Raw genomic sequence first — 21,415 nt, 5'->3', positions numbered from 1 at the left:
TGATCGACGTCCATAAAAAACAGTATGGAAAGCGTTTTTTTTACTTCACTACACGTGCAAATGAGAAAGAGTAAAACGATCAACATTTTGAGTCTCGACAAAAGTATATGAAGTAGATCATCTTAATCTGCAATAATGCGAAATCGTTATATCAATAACGATTAATAATAATAATTGCACGTCAACAACAACCGCAAAACAACTTTATTTATACCTGAAATAAAAACAACACTAAGATTTTATGTAAATTAATATAATAATGATATTGAAACAATTGGTATATAATATTTCATTAGCGCGGAGGCTATAAATAATGGATTTGAAACATATTTTGATAAGAATAATAACTAAACCAATCAATTCAGGTCACACCATTTCCTTCTTAATGTGCATTTTGCAGGTTGCGCAAACTATGGCGCGTGAGGCCACTAAACTGATCAAGCGAAGATACCCGGATACTCCTATTAACATAGACGCTGTCCAAGAGTCAAGGGACAAAGCCCATGGCAATGGAACTGGCATTCAGTAAGTGTAGCGATTGTCAATGTAGTACAAACGTCCCAAGGGAAAAGCCTTTACAGTTACCCTTTTACCTTCCTACTTTCCACCCAGTTAAACCTTCAGATGTGTGTGCGTGTATGAGGGGTTGATGAGGCGTATAGGGGGTAGGAAGCTCAGTGATAACAGCCTCGCAATGTTAACAATAGCTTGACTCCAGTGCTTGAGATTACCTCGATCTAGAGATGCACAGAAGTTAAGCGCTTACCACCGTAGTCCAGGCCTCTGTTAGGCTCTTTTCACTGTTAAACGGAAATTTGCAACCAACCCCTTTTCAGTATTTACTTAGACCATTGACTGGTTGACTCCACTTTTTAAATTCCTTTTTCATAAACTTCTTTTGAGTTGAAGCTAACCAATGGTTAAATTTTCGATCTGTACCTTTTAGACACTTTTTAGGCACAATGAAAACCTCAACTACAAGACCAATAACCCCTCCAATTGATACAACCCTACACAATATCAAGTCACATAAAGCACCAGTTTTTATTGGCTAATTCCAGTGACTGACCAATCTGGCATATTTTACTTATATATCAGGTGTGGATAGTAATGTTGAAGTTTTCTTTCAAGTACACTCTTGTATCTTCGTATGCTTAACAATAACAAGTGTTCAGTTCAAGCAGTTCAGTTCATTGAATACATTTGAAATATAAAAGTCCGTGATGAGATATTAAATTTCGTGATAGGGTGATGGCTGAGACAACAACAGGATGTAGAATAGCAGTATCGGCCCTCGGCAGAAAAGGTGAACTGAATCGACAGAGATAAAAGCTATAAAAGGATTAGAAAATAATTAGATTATTTTATGTTTTGTTCACAAGGTGTTCCATCAGAGGAAGTTGCATCAGACGCGGTGTCTGACCTGACGAGGAACCTGGACTCTGGTGGCTGCGTAGATGAACATTTGCAAGATCAGGTACGAGCAGAATTCGCACTTTCTGAAATGCCAAGTTCAATAACAACACAACGATATAGCATGAGGACAAGTCGCTATATTGTTGATACCAAAAAGTGTTTGAATTGGCCTGCGAGCCGGCTCTCCTGTGTGATTTCGTTGTTCAGGATCCCCGTGGCGCACAGGAATCCCGAGACCCCTTAAACATGAATTTAATCCACTGGAGAGCCGGCTAGCAGGCTATGGTAAAATGTGTTTGTAACCCCCCCTTCCCCCCCAAGACACTTAGTTTATTGTATCGTACATTGTCTTTTTGTTGAGTAATAATTTATTAAGAGCTTCGAACATGAATTCCTCTTCAACGGCTAAGGATAATCTCAAATAGATGACCAACCTGTTTGTTTTGTAAAATACGAATTTTTGGAGCAGTGCCCCCCGGCCATGAGAACAGCTCTAATATTGGGAGCGGGGGCTAATATTGAGGGAGGGGGGGGCTACCCTCTGCAAAGGCCCTGCTTAATAATTATGACATGATCCATGTCCCCTGTTAAACTTATTCTACTGTGTGGGAAAACAGGTCGCCGTTTCAGGGCTTCAGTTGGAGTTTTCGGGCTCGGCATTTAGTATCTAGCATTGTTTCTTGTCATAGCTGATCATTCTTATGGCACTTGCCAACGGCAAGTCACGTGTCAAGACTGGACCGCTGACCATGCATACTAAGACGGCTATTTATGTGGCAGAAAGGATAACTAAGGTAACGCACGTGGAGACCATAAGCAACGACGGCGGCAACGTTGACGACGAGAGAAAACAATGGAATTTTATCCCGAATTCAAATAACATCTCGGAGAAAATTCGCTGTATTTTGATAAATTTCAGTCGTTTTCCAACAAATCACGACGTGAAAACTCGTGGAGAGTATGTAAATCGTCCTTGCTCAAGGTCCCTATTCAAGATTATGACAAGGGGTATTTATGCATCTAGACGTTATGGGAATAAAAATGAATGGAATTTATCATTTGAATTTATAAAGATTAGAAAGAATTTATTTATTATTTTTTTAAGGAGGATTAATAGCATCAAAACTAATCAACCAAAACCATTTGATCAACGGCCGTTATTATGCCAGTTGTACATCTGATAAAAAGGTATGCCAACTGTTGACTATGTGTTTATTGTTCTTTCCTATTTTTCATTTAGGCTAGGTTTAAAGTCACTTCCTGCTCTGACGAAGGACATGATGCAAGTATCATAGAATGCGACGGGATAGGCTTGGTTAATCATTCTCTTTAGTTCCAGCTCAATTTTAGATAGCATAATTTAGCATAAAAACACTATCTTCTCATATTTATAACAACATAGCCTAAAAAATAGCCTTATAAAATTAAAAAAAAAATTCAACAACAATAAACTGAAAGATCGCACAAGTTGTTTTGCAAGTTAACGATTAAGGCCAATAGAAATGGTTCGTATGTACCAAGACTTAAAAGATTACTGCCCACACCAATAGCTTTAGCCCTGAAACGCAAAGAAACAATATCCACGTTTCATATATTTTATTAAATAGACACAAATGTGCCCTCTCTTAGTAAACGTAATCTTCAACTCTACATAATATGTCATGACCAGAAAAACTAAAGACAAGCTGTAGAATAACTAGGTGGTCTGCATATGTTTGGTGGAATCAAGTTTCGGTCACGTTTCAAGCGTTAGCCCTTCGTCGGTTTTCAGAGGCGTAAAACAGAGCATTTCAACATTGTACTGATTCATTTCCCTGTACATCTAACCAGATCCTGCGATAATACGTCTAAAGCGAATATCTTTCGTCAAATGTCCATCTAATCTATCCACGAGAACTCGAAGGACTTCGAAAGGAAGGACTTCGATAGAGCTGCGATATAGCTATAAGTTACAATGATCTTGGATGATCGCAACAGTGAATACACCTTTTTCAAAAACGTTGTCATTGCAAACGGCAAACGTGGATTGGCAAATGGCAGGAAGACATGGATCAATCATACGATAACCATTAAAGGCAATCGATGTATGGCCCTGTCATTGCTTTAGCTCGTTCGAATAATTAGTATCCATAGGCATGGTCTGGGAACTGCCATTTGCCATTCGCCGTTTACACTGACAAAGGTTTTTTTTAGATCAGGTATGTATAAAAAAATAACGATTTCATTTTTCGATATGTTTTTTTTAATGTTTCACTGTAGCGGCATTGTTGAGTATTCTTTCGTCATTTACGTAAATCTTTAGGTTATATTACAGGATTAGTATACAAATATGCTCAGTTGAGATTTGCATTCTTTTTGATGCACTGAACGATACAATGATATTCTATGTACACTATGGCATTTTGGAACATCTAAGTTTATGACATTTACAGTCCTTTTATCTATATATTTTCTTTTAAATAAGAGGTCGCTCAAAATACTTTTTACAGAAATATCTACGATATACCTATCATCTACTAGCTATACCAAATCTAGGATACAATATTATGTATATTTTCGTTCAGCTAAAGCTGGAGGAATTTTAAGTATTCACCTCAGTGTAACTAAAACTACTTATTATTTTTCCTTCTGTGCCCTTCTACGGTTGTTTGACGGTTCTTGCTGCAATCTTTTTTTGGCTGCGTTTCTTTGTCTTCTTCTCTCTCGCATTTTCTCAATCTCCTCTTGGTTCTTGGGGGGCGCATTCGAGGACGCCCCTAGTTTCGATCTTACCTTAGAGTAATCTACTTTGTAGGTTTTGATTTTCTTCGTAGGGCGCTTTACATACCCGCTAGATGTGTCTACTTTTGATTTTGCGTTCCAGTTGAGTTTGTGATGAGGTATCTTTTTACGGGATCTCTTTTTCGGTCGCCTTCCTCCTTGTCCATCGCTCTCGCTTCCGCTTCCATCCTCGTGGTCCTCATCATCTTCAGCGCCATTTCCATCATCATTATCATCGTCAAAATCGTCACCATCGTCTTCCTCGCCACCATCATCATCGTCTTCATTTTCTGGTTGCTCCTGAATGTCAGGTTCGTCTTTCGGATGTGGTGCGTTGTCGTCATTATCGATCTTTTTGTCGTCCACAGGAGTGTTGTTAGGCGGTGAAGGTGAAAGCAGCGGTTTCTGCGCTTCTTCCAAACGCTTTCTTGCCTCTTCTTTTTCCTTTTCTTCTTTCTTTTTATTTTCTTCTTCTATCCTTTTTGCTTCTTCTTTTTGTTTCTCCTCTTCAGCTTTTCTTTGCTCCTCCTTTCTCTTCTCCTCTTCAGCTTTTCTTTGCTTTTCGAGTTGTTTCTCCTCCTCCTTTCGCTTTTCCTCTTCTTTTCGTTTTGCTTCTTTTTCCTCCTCCTGCCTTCTCTTCTCCTCTTCTTCCCTTTTCTTGTCTTCCTGCGCTTTTTTCCTTTGTTCCTCTTCTTGCTTTTCTTTTTCTTTTTGTTCCTCCTCTTTCTTCTTTCTTTTTTCCTCTTCCTTTTCTTCTTCCTTTCGTTTTTCCTCTTCCTTCCTTTCTTCTTCTTGTCTTGCTATTTCCTCCTTTTGTTTTTCTTTCTCCTCTTTTCTTTTCAGTTCTTTCTGCACCTCCTCTTCTTCTTGCTTCTTCTTCTCCTCTTTTTTATCGTCAGGTTCAGTAAACATCAACGTTTTCGGAGACGTTGGCTTATCTTCAGGTTTCGGAGACTCTGGCTTGTTGTATACCAACGCTTCAGGAGCCTTTGGTTTATCTTCCGGTGTTGGAGACTCTTTTCTTGTCTGGATAGCCACGACTGTTGGCGGTGACGATTCCTTCTGGTTTTCTTTCCTAATAGGCGAATCATTCCTTGGTTGGATAGACACTACCCGTTCTTGTGGTGATTCTGGCTTATTGTACACCCATGTTTCAGGGGACTTTGGTTTTTCTGTCGTAGTTGGTGAATCGTTCTTAGCGTGAATAGAAACTATCCTTTGCGATGGTGGTGAATTGATTTTATTGTATACTAATGGTTTCGGAGATGTGGGCTTCTCCTCTTTAACAGGAGAGTTTGTGGTCTGTATGGTTACCACTGATGGTGGACTTTCATTTGGCGGACCAAAAAGCCATTCGTCTGGCGACTTGGGATTTTCTCTAGGTTCCACCTCTTTTTCTTGTGTCTTGTCCTTTTTAGGTACTTTACCTTTCTTCTTGACAGATGGTTTCTTCCCCCTTGTTGGAGAGAGTGGGCTCTGGAAAGACGGGTTGTGATTTTCTGTTTTGACGAGTGTGACGTCAATAGGAGCTCTATTTTCCTTTGGTTCTTTATTAATGACGACCACGTGCTTTGTTTCCGAGCTATTGATTAGATCTGCGTCCGTCTGACATTGTTTATCGTCGGTGTCTGTTTGTTCTTCGGGGACAGGCTGCAAATGTAGTGGCAATGTTTTGGTAAGATTGCTGTGCATTAACTAGTAGTATTTGTATTGTAACGTTTCAATCATCGACTTGTCCAATAATACGAATATGAGGTACTAATGTGAGTGCAAACAATAATAGGTTACCTTGATTATTCTTGTAACATTCTTTTGAGAACTCGTAGACTGCTTTCTAACCGTTGGCGGCTTTCCAGCTTTCAATCGCTTGATTTCTTTGTCTTTCTGTAGAGTTAGTTGGAAGACACATGAGACAGGGTCCAAGTTACTAATTCACTGTTCTCTAATCAGGAGAACATACAACATCCTATATTGCAGATACTGCCGCCCTTGCAGGCCGTTCTCCGATTTTGACGGCAAGTGATTAAGCCTAAATGAAGAATTACAAAGCCTAATGAAATCTATACTCTAGTTTTTAATCTAAATCTTTTTGGCGCTTTAGCGTCTGACTTCGGAAAACGATGGATGACACCTTCGGACATCGGATAATTTTATCTAATTTTGATTAAAAGGCATGCTTATGTGACGACAAAGTGATGCATGTGCTGATGAATGGATGCTGTGTGCTGATAAAATAGCAATAGGTACCTCTTCTAGCTCCGCTTTAAGCCTCTCCAACTCTTTATCTGTAGCCCTTCCACCTCCAGCTCGCCACACGTTTAAATAGTACCCTTCGTCCTTCGTCTTTGAAGGCGACGGAGATGGCGTCTTGCGGACCCCAGTGTCCACTCGGCTTTGTACGTGAGACCAATCGTGCCCTTTGTTGAAAATCTTCACAGAGTTTCTCTTTCTCCTTGAGCCTCTTCCGCGACGCCTGCCACCGTCGCTATGGCTACCGTCACTATAGCTACCGTCGCTGTCCATTGACGACCCACCGTTCATTTCTCCACCCGAGTCTGAGTCCGAGTCGTCGTAGGTTTGTGTCCAGGTCGTGACGACAGCGTACGATGGTCGAAGGTGCTTGATTTGCTCGTCTCTCTGCAGATGAAATAGATAAGTAAATAAAACAATAATAGATAGATTTGGCTGGAATGCTGACTCAACAGAGCTCAGATACTACTCATGTCTGACAACGTTTTTTTTTTTTCGTGGACAGAGGAAAAACAGAAAATCCAGAGAAGAACCTTGGTGCAAAAACGGGAACAAAAAGAAACTGAGAATTGAGCCCGGGACTCAGTGATGGTCCACACGCCACACAGGCACTAAAGAGCGAATCAGTTTATATCACTTCGTTGAGAAAAAGTAAGCTCAGGCAGGTTTCTATCACACGGGCTTACCTCATGCAGTTCGCGTAGAAGATACGCAATCTGCCCTTCCTTCTCTTGCGCTTGACCATTGATGTAAAACTCGACCTTTTCGTTATTTTCTCGACTTGGGTTCACCTTTGAGCCACAGCAGCACGAGCGACAACACAGGTATAGATTACAGCACGGAAAACAAGACCAGCACGTGATACAACAGGCTGGCGAGCATGCGCAGCAAGCACAAGCCGCTGCACAACATAAACAGAAGCTTAAGCCGCAGCAACCTTTGCTCTCCCCATCGTCGCTATCTTCATTCAGTCTCTCTTCGTGGCTCGTGACTCTGATAAGTTTCGCCGTCGATTTCTTCCTCCCACATGGTCCGCACAGACACGACACACGAGTCATCTGTCGGCACAAAAATAATGGTTGTCAGTTATTTTCTGGTAGTGTATCTTTTGCTAACAGTTTACATAGCAGGCAGGGCAGAATAAGCATTCTTTTATCCGAAAACAATGAGTAACACTGCACTGCAATAGGATGCAACTGATTCAACCTTACAAGACCTATTTCATGTAAGTGGTGCAAGATTTTCTATCTTGGTATTTTACCTTGTGAGAAAATAATAGCGCCAAGATGATAGTCGTGCACAGGAAGATGCAAGACCCAATGATCCCAAAGTACAGGTTGGGAAACATCGGGACCACGAACGCGACAATCAGACCGATAATAACGAAAACTAGCACGACGAATACACAGACCACACAGTGCTGTGTGTCATTAAGAGACTTGATGTACAGTTTCCTGGTCTGCCAAGCAAGGAAGAGTCCAAACAGCAAGACCAGAGCCTTGTAGATGAGGATGATGAGCAGCCACATCAACTCGTTCTCACTTCGGCAGTGCTCAACCGAGATTACTTCTGCCTGGAAGGTTTTGGCTGTGATTGGCTGAAAGAGAAAAGTGTGGACCTTTACATTGCTGGTGGTCACAGGGGTTACTATGAGCCAATGCGGTTAAGAGTAAGCTCTGAAACTAGCTGCTAGCAGGTTCTATTTGTTCTCTCTGTAACGTGATTTGATGCTGATATTGTTTCTGCTGCCGTTAAAGTTTTTCCACATTGCTTGATGTTTTGTCTTGTTGTAATTAAGATAGTTGTTGTTGCTGATATGGTTCTTATTGGGGTGCTGTTGCTGATGACGTTGAAAAATGCTTGAAATAATAGTAATGGGTTACTGTTTAATAAGTTTGATTACGAAGCCTCAAATTTGATTGGTTAGCAATCTTACTTCTGAGCACTTGAACAGCTCCTGATCCCGGTATTGTACAAGTTCTCTTCGAAGTGGGTTCAAACCCTCCCAGCACCCAAGGATGATAATGTCCACGATGAAGAAAAACAGCACAATACAAATCATCCACACAAGCATGCTTTTCTAAAGAAAGAAAATAACTATACGTCATATATCATTCATGGTGGGATTTATATATGACTTGGTTACAACACAGAAGTGACAGGGTGAACAGATGATCTCAAAATGGGTAGAAGTTCAAAAACAAAAAAACAGCAACCATTTGCAAAGAAGCTAAGCATGATGATTGAAGTATTCAGTCTGAGGAAGTAGGTAGGAGACAAAGAGGGTACGCCTATGCCCACCAAAGAGAGGTCGCTCCTTATAGAGGGATCGTTAGAGATGATGGCTATGACTGCACAACCCCTTCAGCAAATCCTGGGTCCGCGCTTGGGAGCATGTTGAAGGTATCCAATCAATTTTCCAGAAGTTGTTTTACCATTAAGATATGAATAAGTAGTGCCTTATTTACCCTTTTCTTGACAAACCGGTCACTCAGCACGCAGTATGCTATCCAGAGTTTAGCTGTTAGACCACCGACAGACAGAGTAAAGCCAATGGCAAACGTCCAGGCACGAGCCTGCAAGGAAATATCACGCATGATTAGTACGACCAGCATTAGCAGGGATTAGCATTGAGGCTACGTACCCTGCAGATACTTGATACTGTGACTATGCTGACCAGAGTGTAATCAAAGCCGTAGAGGATAACGGTAATGTAGTTGAGTATACAGCCGAAGATGATGATCATGTTGATGATAGGGCTGGAGTTCCAGATGATACTGACGGAAAAAAACAAAAACACATTAAATACCACAAATATACACTTTTGCTAATATGAGGCATGTAAAGATCATGCTATTCTCGAAAGGACAAACAGTAACTTAGAGCATTCTTTGCAAAGGCGGGAACGATTAAAGGATGTGTAATTAAAAATGATAACATTTTTCTCAAAAATAATAATATATAGCGATAACGATTTATTTATAATGATTTTCTGCGATTTGGAGTATTCTGATAACGCTTGCCAACGATCCCCAAAATGCCAAAACCGCTTCTCACTTCCGCCAATCAAGTTTTGAATTTATAAACGTTTTCTATTCTTTGATTGGTAAACGCATTACAGTAAGATGGCTTAATTGGAAGCCAGAGAAAGTAAGGCCAATGATAACAGTGCATGGCTTTTGACTGACGCTTGAAAGGGAGAATTCGCAGATTTCTTAAAAAAATTATAAAAATTAGTTTATCTTTATCGCGTGTAGGTATAAGTACCTGTCTTTCATGTTAATAAGGACGACCAGGTAGCAGACGATGGCATAGATGATCCCCAGGCAGGCCAGAAACACGAGAGCGCCAAACAGGGCGCGGTAGATGTAGCGTGTACCATACGTCACTGCTGTCTTACGGTACGGGACCCCAGCTGACAGGATTGCCATTAGCAAACATTGAACATTAGTGTATAATTTATTGGCATGTTATCATTGTGTTATGATGTTTTAGAAGGTACGCTGATTACGACGAATGGTATTAAACGGGACATTTGTTTCAACTGGCCTTACGGAGCAGACTAGCTACGCTCATGGTAGTTCAATGTTATACTTCCTTCTCATTGCAGGCGCGTACCAGGGATTTGCTTTTGTGGATGCGCAGTCATATGTATCATATGGAAAATATTTGAAGATTCCTTAATAAGAAATGACCCACTTTTTAGCCACCAAGGGGGGTGCGCGCGCGCCCCCTGTGTACGCGCCTGCATTGATTGCATATATCAAGCTACGTTGTCTCCTGTTATCCAAGGGATGACAGAAGTTATATTATGATAATCTACTTAAAGTGGAGTAAAAGTGACTATGATGATAATCTTTCTCGTTCATTTAGTTTAAAGTGGTTTCCTTTTTTGTCAAAGTTGAGCGTTATATCATCTGCGATTAAATGATAAAGGGTTTCCAGCTTTCTTAAGGGCGCGACAGACAAGGGGAGTTGTCGCAGCCACCATAACCATCATTTGTTATCTCTTACCGAGCCAGTTGATGGAGCTAGCGGCCGAGTAACGATTGCCCAAAACATCACAGTCAGATGTTTTACTGACATCGAAGTCCGCAGCCTTTACAGTACTCATACTTCCGCCTAGAGGACAATAAGCCATTAATAACCAAAGCAAAGTCCCAACTGTTGAGAATTGCACTTACCACTTATCACTAACTCCTCAAAATTCACATCGAATCTTCGATTTCCATTCTTGCAAAACTTGACGTTTCCCTGAAAATAGACATAAAGACATAAGAAACGTTTTGTCTCCTTTCTCGGGAAATAAAATTTAAACAAGTTAATAATTTTTATTTATATTTCATCTAATAATTTACATATATTTTTTTGATATAGAGCATGTACGCTGTAACTCACCATGTTTGGGGATCTGAAGTCCAATTTCAGGGCTTCGGTGTTGAACAAGTCGGCCACTTGCTGGTCCCCGTATGTTATATTCTCTAGCGGCTTGCCCCAGGCTTCTAGCTGCGCGCGGGAGTTGTTCAGCACATGCGCAATAGCCCATACAGCATCATAGGCGTAAAGAGCGTAAGACGTCCTGTTAGTTGTATCGGTCAAGTTTTGGGTGCTGTTAACATAGTCCACTCTGGAGTAATACTCATTCAGGATCGTGGATGCATTCTGTTGAAATATGATAATAATCGATAAAATCAGTATTAGTATAATTGATGCACTAATTATCGTTCTACTTGTGTTGCCTGAAAAATAACTGTATTTGTATCGAGTGTGTCAGACACCAGGCTTAAAGCTGTGCAAGATATCTTAAAAGATAGATCATTTTAGCATTTCTTATTTGATAAAGGATATTAAAGAATGGTCGTCTTTAGACTGTAAAAGAGCTCAGGAAAATGGACTTAAAAATGGAAAGTGGCACTTGGAAAGTCGTTGAACCGTTCGCCTCAGCACGGCGACCAGTTTGGAATACTTATCATTGCAGACAAGATTATTTTCAAGCTTTTACCTTGCCCGAGTGCTGAAACACCATGCCAGCATGGGCCGAGTTCTCCGCGGATTTAAGGTAGAAGGAGTTTTGTAGTTGGCAGTCCATCTCGACGCCCGCACACCCTCCTATATCCTCTCCACTCGACGGTCTCCACCAACCATTACTGCTACCGTCCTGAAGTATCCACACATAGTGTGGGCCGTACATTTTCTCCTTGTAAGCCTGCGAGGGATTAGGGTTACACTTATCTATAATTGCACATAGTATTGGCCGTACAAGTCTCCTTGTAAGCCTACAAGTGTATTAGAGATAGTTATAGTTATACCTACAATAACACATAGTGTGGGCCGCACATGTTCTCCTTGTAAGCCGAATATGGGTTACTGTTTCGTCTAAGCTAACTCACGCTCATGAGGAAATCAGCACGAAGTAGTCGCAGGCGGAGAGGTATTAGAGAAAGGAATGTTTAGTTTCTTTCTTGCTCGCGCACTTGCGTCCCTCGCACCGATTTGCACACCAAGCCTTTGGGGTTACGATTTTATTATACCTAAAACTAAACACTTTAATTATACTGGATTATTGTATTAACTTCATTTGTTATCTGGATTATTTTCTCAAATATGACTAGGTTTCATCTTCTTACCTGGCAAAACATCTTTCTTGCCGCTGCTCCCAAAGGGATCAATGCTAGGATGACATGCACATCTTTTTCCTGTGAGAGGAAAAAGTCAAAATTATCCAACTAGGAAGAAGACCTCATTATCGTCTTCCTCTATTTATTCAGCAAGTCTTATTACATCCTCGTTTTTATTCAAATCAATTCAAAAGGCCCAAATAGTCGAGTTCGTAAACCAAAAGAATAAATACAATACAACAAAAACTGGTATTCGACACTGCCAAATTTTCGTTTTTAATTCGACTTCTTCAGGGCAGTCTTGTACACGCTTCCATTCAAATAGCCTTCCATGGTCAACCTTTGGACTATGTTTATAAAATTAATTTTCTGGATAAAGGGTGCACATTGGCGACATAACAACATAACGTTTTGTCCATGTCTTATGTGGATGTTTGATATGTTGTGATGTCGTGGATGTACACACTTGAACACGAGAACATAAAACAGCGCGCGTTTACGTCGTTATGTCACCAGTGTACACCGGGCTACTGTTCGTTGGCGGCCACATAATGGTTTGATCTGTATATTTTACTGCTATACCTTGCGTTTTGGTACTTGACCTCTAATAGTTTACTGTCGAATCCGTTGTATCGCGACGCCGCATTCTCAAAACATCGATTTGTTTTTGTTTTTTGTGATTTTCTATTCCGCCAGTCAAATTATTCTTAGCCAATCAGATTCTTGCCATCTCTCGCCTAGTGCAGTTGCCTGGCTTTCTGTCGCGACACTGTCTGGTTTTCGTCCAGGTGATGGCCAGGGAAGTGCACAAAGCGAAACTCTGATTGGCTCAGAATGGTTTTACTGACGGAACAGAAAACCAAAGCAAATCGTGTTTTAAAAACGCGGGTCGCGATACAACGGATTCGACAATAATCTAGGAATTGCAATACCTTGAATGTGCGTACTGGCCGTCCCGGGTCACTGGCCTGTAACTGGACCTCCGCTAGTACCGAGATCCCCTCCGCTTGCACGCGTGTACGCAGCTGTTGCATTATCTGGAAAAGTACAGTGAGCCCCCCGTGAGCCTTTAGTGTGTGCCTCATGTTCTGCCGATAGACCGAGTAGCTGGCGGTGTTGTTGGGTTTCAGAGCAGTTCGCGAAATCGCTCATTGTTTCATTCGCTAGTTTTTTTATCCAACAAAACCGCCATATACGCAGGCTAGTTCATCCTACTAATAATGTTATCAGCTTTGAGGAAGCCGACAAGCATTGGGCTAACTTGCCTACATATAATATGACTGAGTAAAACAAGTAACGCAACATTCTCCAGTGTTTACCCCTTCTCTGTGGGGAACAGCGGTGAAACAAGTATTATTAGGTAGAAATGCTCCCTATGTAAAATCCAATTCTTCCTAGTCTTCTCATCTTAACTTAAGCTTTAAAGAAGGCCAATCACGCCGCCATTTTATACTCCCGCTTAGTCACACAAAGCATCCATCCAGACTACATTCGTAGATTGTTATTCTGAAATTTACTTGCAAATAGACCGCTGTATATTTAATGATAAACAATAACAAAGGGGTGGGTGATCGACATTCTCTAATGATATTTTCGCTATGTCAACCCCATTGCTGCCTCTTAACGTGCAGCACCTGTTAGCAGTATAATATTTTACCATGTCAGCCCATGTCTTCTTGGAGCTCCTAACAGCATTCTCCGCCAACACTTCCCTGTCTGAAACCCTCATCCGATTTCTTACCTTAAAGTCCATGAGCGAATCCCCGTAGACGATGCCGACCACATTCCAGTTGTAAGCCTTCAGCATCCCTATCATTGGCAGACTGTATTCTGACCTTGAAGGAAAGGTACGGAAAAAGTAGGGGTAGGTTTTCCTGTCTTCGGCCAGCTCCAGGTCGGACGTCCCGTACGAGAACTGCAACGTTAAACGTTTAAGTTATTGCCTGACTTTTGACTGAAACCCAGCGAGCATACCGTAAGAAGTAAAGACGAGCAAAGCCTTGTACTAGCTGACCAATTACCGATTTGACAATAACGGACAAAAAGGTGTCCGAAAGTTTTTTTGCCCTTATGTTAGTTTGTTTACGTTAGTTTTACGTCCGGGTATTTTATACAACAAAGTAGTAATAGTAAAATAGCATGTGATATTTCTGATAATGTCTCGGTAAATGCTTTTATCGTCATCATCATCTTGCTGTTTTCCTCTACACCGCTCGCTTCCTTTTTCCTGGAAATTCCCGAAGTTAAGAAGCAGTAGATATCGTTTACCCTCAACATCAGCAAATAACACTTCTAAGCATTCACTTGTCCGGAAGTTATCAATGTTACATTGTAAGTCCAGAATGCGGATAGCTCATATTTACAAAATGACTCACGCCACTCGGTGTCGTTTCGCGGTCATGCGGAAAAAAATTTTTACCTCTGGTTGGCCGAATGATGGTCTTCCAGGCGCTCGGTTAGTGCTCGGTTACTTACCGTGAGTAGTCGGTAGGCGGGTAAAGCAGCGTAGGAGGCGCTCGCTCTGGCATGCGTGTCGTCTAGCGGCCCCAGTAGCATCACCTTATTTGGCGGTTTGTTTAGGTAATCCTGAAACACTGACTGGCCCAACCCAAGACCGCCCTGCCAGGTAACACAAATTGTTATTATTGATCTAGAAAAAAGTTAAGCTCTAAAAAAGTAGGATAAGCAAGACTATTCATATGGAGAACAATAATTGATAATATTGAATACTTAAGATTATATTCCTGTCGAGCACACGTGCGCAACTAGCCTGCGTAACTGGCGGTTATGTTGAGTTTCAGAGCAGTTTCCTATCCGAGAAAACCCGAACTCGTTCGTAGTTTTATTTTGTAAACTTTTTGAAAGAGAGCTGGGGCTAGTGTAATAAGGGGCCCGGATCTCGTTCCCAGAGCTCCACAGAGCTCCACCGTTATTGTGTGTCAGCGTGAACTAGGAGCTCTAGGAATACGAATGGTTATTCCGGGCGGCCCTTTACACTAGTCTCAGCCCTCTCGCGCGACCATTCAAAAACAAACAAGCAAACAAACTACGAACGAGTTCGCGTATTCTGGGATAGAAAACTCCTCTGAAACATGACATATCCGCCAGCTACGCAGGCTAGTTGTGTATCAGGTGTATTGCTTGGCCCGAACCCAATCCTAGGAAGTACAGCAGTGATCATCATCTTACCTCTGTAGAATTGACCAGCAGGTTGAGAGAGTATCCGGATAGGATGCCAGCGTTACTGTTGATCTCCTCTATCGCCATTTCCGCTGCGGGAAGCGCTCCGTACCCGTGCTTAGTACTCAAGTCGAAAAGCCCTCCGATGTACAGAGGCTTGTCTGCTGCCATGACAACGGTGACAATCGTGCAAATCAGGAAAATTGTTCGCAGTGACGTCATCTCTGTTGCTCAGTCTGAAAGCGGCAAAGGAAAGGAAAGTGTTATATAGGCTGTGGTAGGGCAGGTGGACCACATCCTCGTGAACGTGTTGCCTAACAGGTTAAGATGATGAGATTGAATGAAGCTTTTGCTTCTTTTTCTTTCTTTTTCTTTTTCTTCGAGTATTCGTTTTTATAAGATTAATTCCAAAATGAAACTTTCTTCAAATAAAGTTAAGGCACCACTGTCCTAACCATTGCACTATTGTACTACACTAACCATTTATCCCAATTAAACATTAAAGACGAGGTGTCTTTTTTGAGCTGGTTTCTTTACAGCCAGATCCAAAGCATTCTTTGTATACGATCCAAAATCCGATACTGGCTTTACTTGTTTGCTCAGTTCTGCATTGTCAGTCAAACAGTATTGGCCAATCAATGATTTCTTGTCAATCTAGAAAAAAACAATTGACTGCACTAATAATACATTGGCGAATAATTTTACTGATAAAGACTGGATGCCTTTGAGAAGATCCGACCAAATATAAAGATTTTTCTTTGGAGACTCCACACAATTCGCTGCACATAATCCGCGTTATTTAATATAATTGAGTTGAAGAGGTTTGCAATTAAGCTGTTCTTCGTATGTCGGATTAACTCCCAAGGTTTACACAGAGGTAAAAAGGTATTTCCTTTTGCGTGATGAAAGCGCGGCTAGACCGGTTTACCCTCTGTTCAAAGACAGGCGCGTTATAGACTGTTCTGTTCCAATGGCGATAAGGAAGACAGTGTTTGCTTATGGTCAGTGCTTGCCTCATATCATGTAAAACTATAGCTTTTCGTCATTTTCTGAGGTAGTGATTGAAATGGGGCGGCAGGAATGACGCGTAAAAGGCAGGAACGTGAAGTATGTTTGTGTGCGGTTATGTTGTCAATTGCACGTCACGTTCTGATAAGTACATTAGCTTGAGTTTGGAAAGCAGGATATGGCAAGTGAAATCACTCATTTTCCCAACTCGTGTTCCCTACCCGTACTGCCAAATGTGTTACTTTATGCTTGTGTAAAATTGTGGCAAAGTATTTTTCTTATATTTTATATATTTTTTAATGGATTCTTATAGAGATCCCAGGTTCCTGGAATTGTCCGCTATTTGCACAGGTGTATAACGGCTAACTCGTTGGCTTACTCAGTAGCATGGATCTGAACACAAGCCTGCCCTACTCGCTGGTTATCTTGCGGAGCAAATGAAAGACCTGTTTAAACACTTTCCGATAAAACGCAGTGTGCTAATCCAATCTATTTGCGCTCACAATCTTACCTAATCTCCACAGAAATAAGTAAACAACAAAACAGATAATTGCCTTTTTCTTCTTAGGTTAACATTTTTAATCACATATATTGATCCTATTAAACGGATAATTATAACTAATAGGTTATGGCAATTTTCAAGGTTCAGTTTTAATGGGATTAATAATTTATTTGCGCTGGACTGCATCTATTTGGCATAGACAGATGCCGTTATTGAGTTAAACTGACATATCAACACCAGCTATCACCATGGCGAAGAGAGTAAACTGTGGGATCCTTTTCGCCTCCATTCTCTAAATCACTTTAAAGAATCAATTCAAAACACATTGCCTATTTATTCGGATTGATAACCGCCGCACACCGTTGCGGGAAAAGAAAGAAAAAGGCATTTTTTGTAACTTCAAAAACTCAACCCTGTCATAAAATACTGAGTCTACTTTTAGCTACTCGAAATGGCATTATCTTATCTTTAATCCAGCCAAAAGCTGACAAGAGCAAAACCTGAGATTTATAGCTCCATTTTGCAAACGCCAGCTATTGTGATACTCTTCTAAGATTAGCAAGGAGTTAAGCTAGTTACCTTTGATCAGCTGCCCGCAAAAATAAAAAAAATACACATCCGACCGATTTTAGCTTCTCAAACTTATCACGAATTTACGATAGTATTATAAACTCGTCTTTTTGCCATGCGTAATAACTTCGGCCTCTTGAGTCCTCTTGTTGAGCAAACAAATGGAAGCAAAATGGAAGCTACGCTGTTATTAAACATTTACAATTGCTTGGAGGCATTTTTCTAAACAACAATAAGATAGAATTCTAATAATGCTGTCTCGCTGTAAAGTTAGACTCTATTCGTCGTACTAACAGTAAAATGGTAAAAGCAAATTGTTCATAAATTCTTTACGTTATATACTAAAGCGTGCTTCATTTTGTAAAATAACCCTTTGGGCTACACCTTCAAAGCAAGTAAGGAAACAAAGAAAATACTAGTCTACTATTAATTTGTCATTCAAGCGTGTATGTAGCTCAAAAGAAAACCGAAATTTTCGATTACGATTTTTTAAAGTTTGTAAACTAAACAAACCCACACTTAAGTACATTTTAATAAAAAAATGGCATGCTTTCTACCTAAATGGTTTATTCTGTCATGGACCCTCAATTACTGGATTACTTAATGAACATAATAAACCCTCTATAAATCAACCTCGGTCGTTTCAATTTAAAAAAATGTCATTTCAAGTAGAAAACCTCACTCAAAATCAGTGTCGGAATGTTGGAGAAATGTTTTGCTTTTTTGTTTGCGTCTGTGAATTGTTCACATGACGTCTGCTTTTTGCAATGAAAGCGCCATTAAAGTTCTTACCTTCTCCAAGTGTCAACTGTTGCAGATCAGCGCCATACCTTTGCCTCGCTCGCCTGTGATCAGTTAGCTTATAAAAAAGGCGCTTAGTGGTCTAAAGTCACCTAATACGCTTATGTCGTGCTGGCATTATGCGAGCAGACTTCTGATTTGCATATTTGACGTCTTTGATAGTCTGCTGTATAACCCGGGCCACGCACTGTTTACTTAAAAAAGACACTACTTAAGGCTGACTGTCTGCTCTGGTTTCTTCTGTGTTGCTTAACTGTGAGATCAATCTATGATGACCGCGTACTAGGTCTCATCATAAACTGAGGTCATTGCTATTATCGCTTGATGGACCTCTGTATTCGCTACACACTTGTCTTGTTTTATTTGCAAGGACGAATGCCTATTATCCCTCTACCGTTATCCCTGAGATTACTTCTTTAAATGGTATACGTGTACAATGAGGTGTTTGCCATTGGGTGATTAAAAGCTTTACACCCTTTATTTTGAAGTTACGCTTTTTAAAGCTTTCCGTACTGTAATTACTCAGGATTTGGTTAATGTCACATGATCGTGCGAGCCACTAGAGTAAGCAAGTGTAGGCTGTAAAGTAAAGTCTCATCTATTTGTAGTGTTTTTTTATACAGCGCTGCATGCCTCTGTATTTATTAATTAAGCTAATTAAAAGTTTCCAATTATGTTTATCAGCAAAACAGAAACCATTTTCTTTTTCAGTTTAGAGGAGTACATCGTTCTCCAACAATGCTTACTTATTTTCGTATATTGATTTAGGTGTGAATATACGTAAAAAGGAGTGTTTTAATTTCCGGTTGGACTTTCCTAATCCGTTCAATACGTTGCTTTAGTCAGATCACCCTTTGGATTCATTGTGCGGCATATTCAAGTGGAGCATCATGGAATTCTAAGCTTGACCTTTTGGTAAATGTAGCTTTTGAAAAAGGTCTACAAGAATAGGAACAGAGTATTTTGAGTACGTTTACAACATGCGTTATGTTACTAGGATGTCAGCGCAAGCACGACACTACAACACAAGTGAAAATCAGTCAAACACAAATGCAAGCGCAACACAAGTGAGAATCAGTCAAATACAAATGCAAGCGCAACACAAGTGAGAATCAGTCAAATACAAATGCAAGCGCAACAAAAGTGAGAATCAGTCAAAGACAAGTGCAAGCGCAACACAAGTGAGAATCAGTCAAACAAAATGCTAGCGCAACACAAGTGAGAATCAGTCGAACAATGCAAGCGCAACACAAGTGAGAATCAGTCAAACACAAGTGCAAGTGCAACGCAAGTGAGAATCAGTCAAATACAAATGCAAGCGCAAAACAATTGAGAATCAGTCAAACACAAGTGCAAGTGCAAAACAAGTGAGAATCAGTCAAACAAATACTAGCGCAACACAAGCGAGAATCAGCCAAATATAAGAGCAAGCGCAACACAAGTGAGAATTAGTCAAACACAAGCGCAAGCGCAACACAAGTGAGACTCAGCCAAACATAAGAGCAAGCGCAACACAAGTGAGAATTAGTCAAACACAAGCGCAAGCGCAACACAAGTCCGACTCAGCCAAACATTGTGCGCAAGCGCAACACAAGTGAGATTCAGTCAAACGTTATGTGCAAGCGCAGGAAAAACAAGCAGTTCTGTTCTCTTGCGTTTGCTATTGCGTCCAAGGAAGAACTAACCTTTAATGAAGAAGCTAGCAGCAAACGTGTAGCCTAACGGGAGGCTAGCTTTCAGAAAGCTTTTTCGTTAATTGATAATGGTCTAGCAGAAGTGGGTGTGTTCAAGGGCCTAGTTTGGCACGCTTAAAAGCAGTCAATATCGACGGTTCAATATTGTCTTGATATTTCAAGCACGAATATATTTACTATTTTATATGAATAATGTAACTTTTAAAACTCTGACAGTTTTGACACAAAAAGGCTAGCAGTATAGCCTGATTCGGGATCTTGAATAAAGTCGCTTTTTAAAAATACCCTGATGTGTGTCTGGTGTGTCCAACTAATACTGGTAGGCTCGCTCAGGTGAAGTGCAGACATACAGACGTGCAGACTGCAAAGGGGACAAACGCGTGTTATGTCTCCAAGTAGACCCTAACTATCGCATATATCTTATAAGTATAAGGGTTAAATTGGACCCATCGACAAGTTTTTGCGCCATTCAAGTTGTTGAGCCTAGCTTTCCTTTGTATTTTGTCAAGTGTTTCAAACACACTATGGTAATTTCCTTTCGCTATAGCAACCATTAAAAGCGTGGATTGAAGGTTGGGTGCCAATGGAAATATATTTTTTCTTTGCCTTGAATGAAAACATGAAGATCGGAAGTAAGATTTGTCTTTTTTAACGTTTCCTTCTGTTTACAGAAGGAAAGATGGTACTGGATATTAATCGATTTTTATTATGGCATAGTAACACCGCAGTTATCCTAGTTCCTAAATCTTGTTGGTTCATACTCATGCTATAAATCAACACAGTGTTGAAAAAGCATGTTATACGCCTTTGTGGAACTGACATTTCTAGCGTTAGCGTTTTTTGATCCTACTAAGTTTCAATAGGAAGCATCACTAGTGCGAAACATTCAAGGCGATCATAATAGACGTACATTTCCATGGAATATTTAGCGATCCTAGCTGATTTTACTGGGAAAATAGGTATTTCATCATTTTTGCATTTGTGAAGAACCGCTCTGACCCCGATTAGGAACTGAGAACAATCCAATATGGAACTGGGGAATTAAGGCTGTTAGGAATCAGTATCACCGTGGTCATGGCAGCCTCTTCAACTTTAAGCACCTTGGGCTAACGGAAGTTAATGGCAAATAGAAAAAAAATCAATTAAAAAAAACACTGAACCTTGAACACCAAACAAGTTTTTTTCTACTGTATTCGAAACAATATAAGAATAATCCATCGATTGAGATCGCATACAGTTCAAGCACCCATGCGACTTATTGTTAATGTCATCAATGCATTATAAATTGGACTAAAAATTCAATGTCATCTTACCTTATCGTCTTCTTCAGGTATTCATTCAATTTCACACTTTGCAACGATCACTTTCTTTAAGTTGTGTAGGAACACCGCAAAGATAAGCCTTAGACAATGCTTAGTGTTGGCCGTGTTCAGCAAAGGTTCAGCAATTATTTCAGCTAATTTGTATAGCATTATACGTTATATGCTCTTAGACGCAACAGCATCGGAGAAGATCTAAGCTTAGATCTTCCCACTAAACTTTCAGTAAAATATAGTCCTTACATCACTCTTGCTGTTGCCACATTGTTACCAGACGTAAACGATAAATTTATTCAG

At 40.5% G+C, this 21,415-nt stretch overlaps 2 protein-coding genes across 3 annotated transcripts in view; one reads left to right on the top strand and one right to left on the bottom strand.

The window, feature by feature from the left end:
* Nucleotides 1-2,835, top strand: part of LOC5512324 (RNA 3'-terminal phosphate cyclase) — a 35,159-nt gene extending 32,324 nt beyond the window's left edge. Inside the window, exons 7-11 of the mRNA XM_048730274.1 lie at nucleotides 401-525; nucleotides 1,248-1,306; nucleotides 1,383-1,477; nucleotides 2,106-2,210; nucleotides 2,657-2,835. Coding sequence (XP_048586231.1) covers nucleotides 401-525; nucleotides 1,248-1,306; nucleotides 1,383-1,477; nucleotides 2,106-2,210; nucleotides 2,657-2,749 — 477 coding nt within the window. The 3' untranslated portion in view covers nucleotides 2,750-2,835. The remainder of the gene's footprint in view (nucleotides 1-400; nucleotides 526-1,247; nucleotides 1,307-1,382; nucleotides 1,478-2,105; nucleotides 2,211-2,656) is intronic.
* Nucleotides 2,836-2,997: 162 nt separating this feature from the next.
* Nucleotides 2,998-19,831, bottom strand: LOC5512325. Of its 2 annotated transcripts, none has more exons than XM_032381757.2 (19): nucleotides 19,791-19,831; nucleotides 15,234-15,460; nucleotides 14,520-14,663; nucleotides 13,786-13,959; nucleotides 12,977-13,081; nucleotides 12,054-12,122; nucleotides 11,429-11,632; nucleotides 10,825-11,088; nucleotides 10,611-10,680; nucleotides 10,441-10,548; nucleotides 9,694-9,841; nucleotides 9,071-9,203; nucleotides 8,895-9,002; nucleotides 8,363-8,506; nucleotides 7,688-8,023; nucleotides 7,113-7,484; nucleotides 6,424-6,813; nucleotides 5,965-6,060; nucleotides 2,998-5,826 (listed from the first exon to the last, which is right to left on the bottom strand). In XM_032381757.2, the coding sequence occupies exons 2-19, from the start codon at nucleotides 15,444-15,446 to the stop codon at nucleotides 4,033-4,035; spliced, it is 4,872 nt and encodes a 1,623-aa protein (XP_032237648.2). In that variant the 5' UTR covers nucleotides 15,447-15,460; nucleotides 19,791-19,831; the 3' UTR covers nucleotides 2,998-4,032. The 2 variants fall into 2 exon arrangements, with proteins under 2 accessions (XP_032237648.2, XP_032237646.2); XM_032381755.2 differs by lacking the exon at nucleotides 19,791-19,831 and adding an exon at nucleotides 18,097-18,249.
* Nucleotides 19,832-21,415: the final 1,584 nt, after the last annotated feature.

Source organism: Nematostella vectensis, chromosome 1 (genome assembly GCF_932526225.1).
Source record: "Nematostella vectensis chromosome 1, jaNemVect1.1, whole genome shotgun sequence".
NCBI classification, from domain to species: domain Eukaryota; kingdom Metazoa; phylum Cnidaria; class Anthozoa; order Actiniaria; family Edwardsiidae; genus Nematostella; species Nematostella vectensis.
Note: the sequence above shows the minus strand (reverse complement) of the source record. Positions and strands in the feature narration are given on the sequence as shown.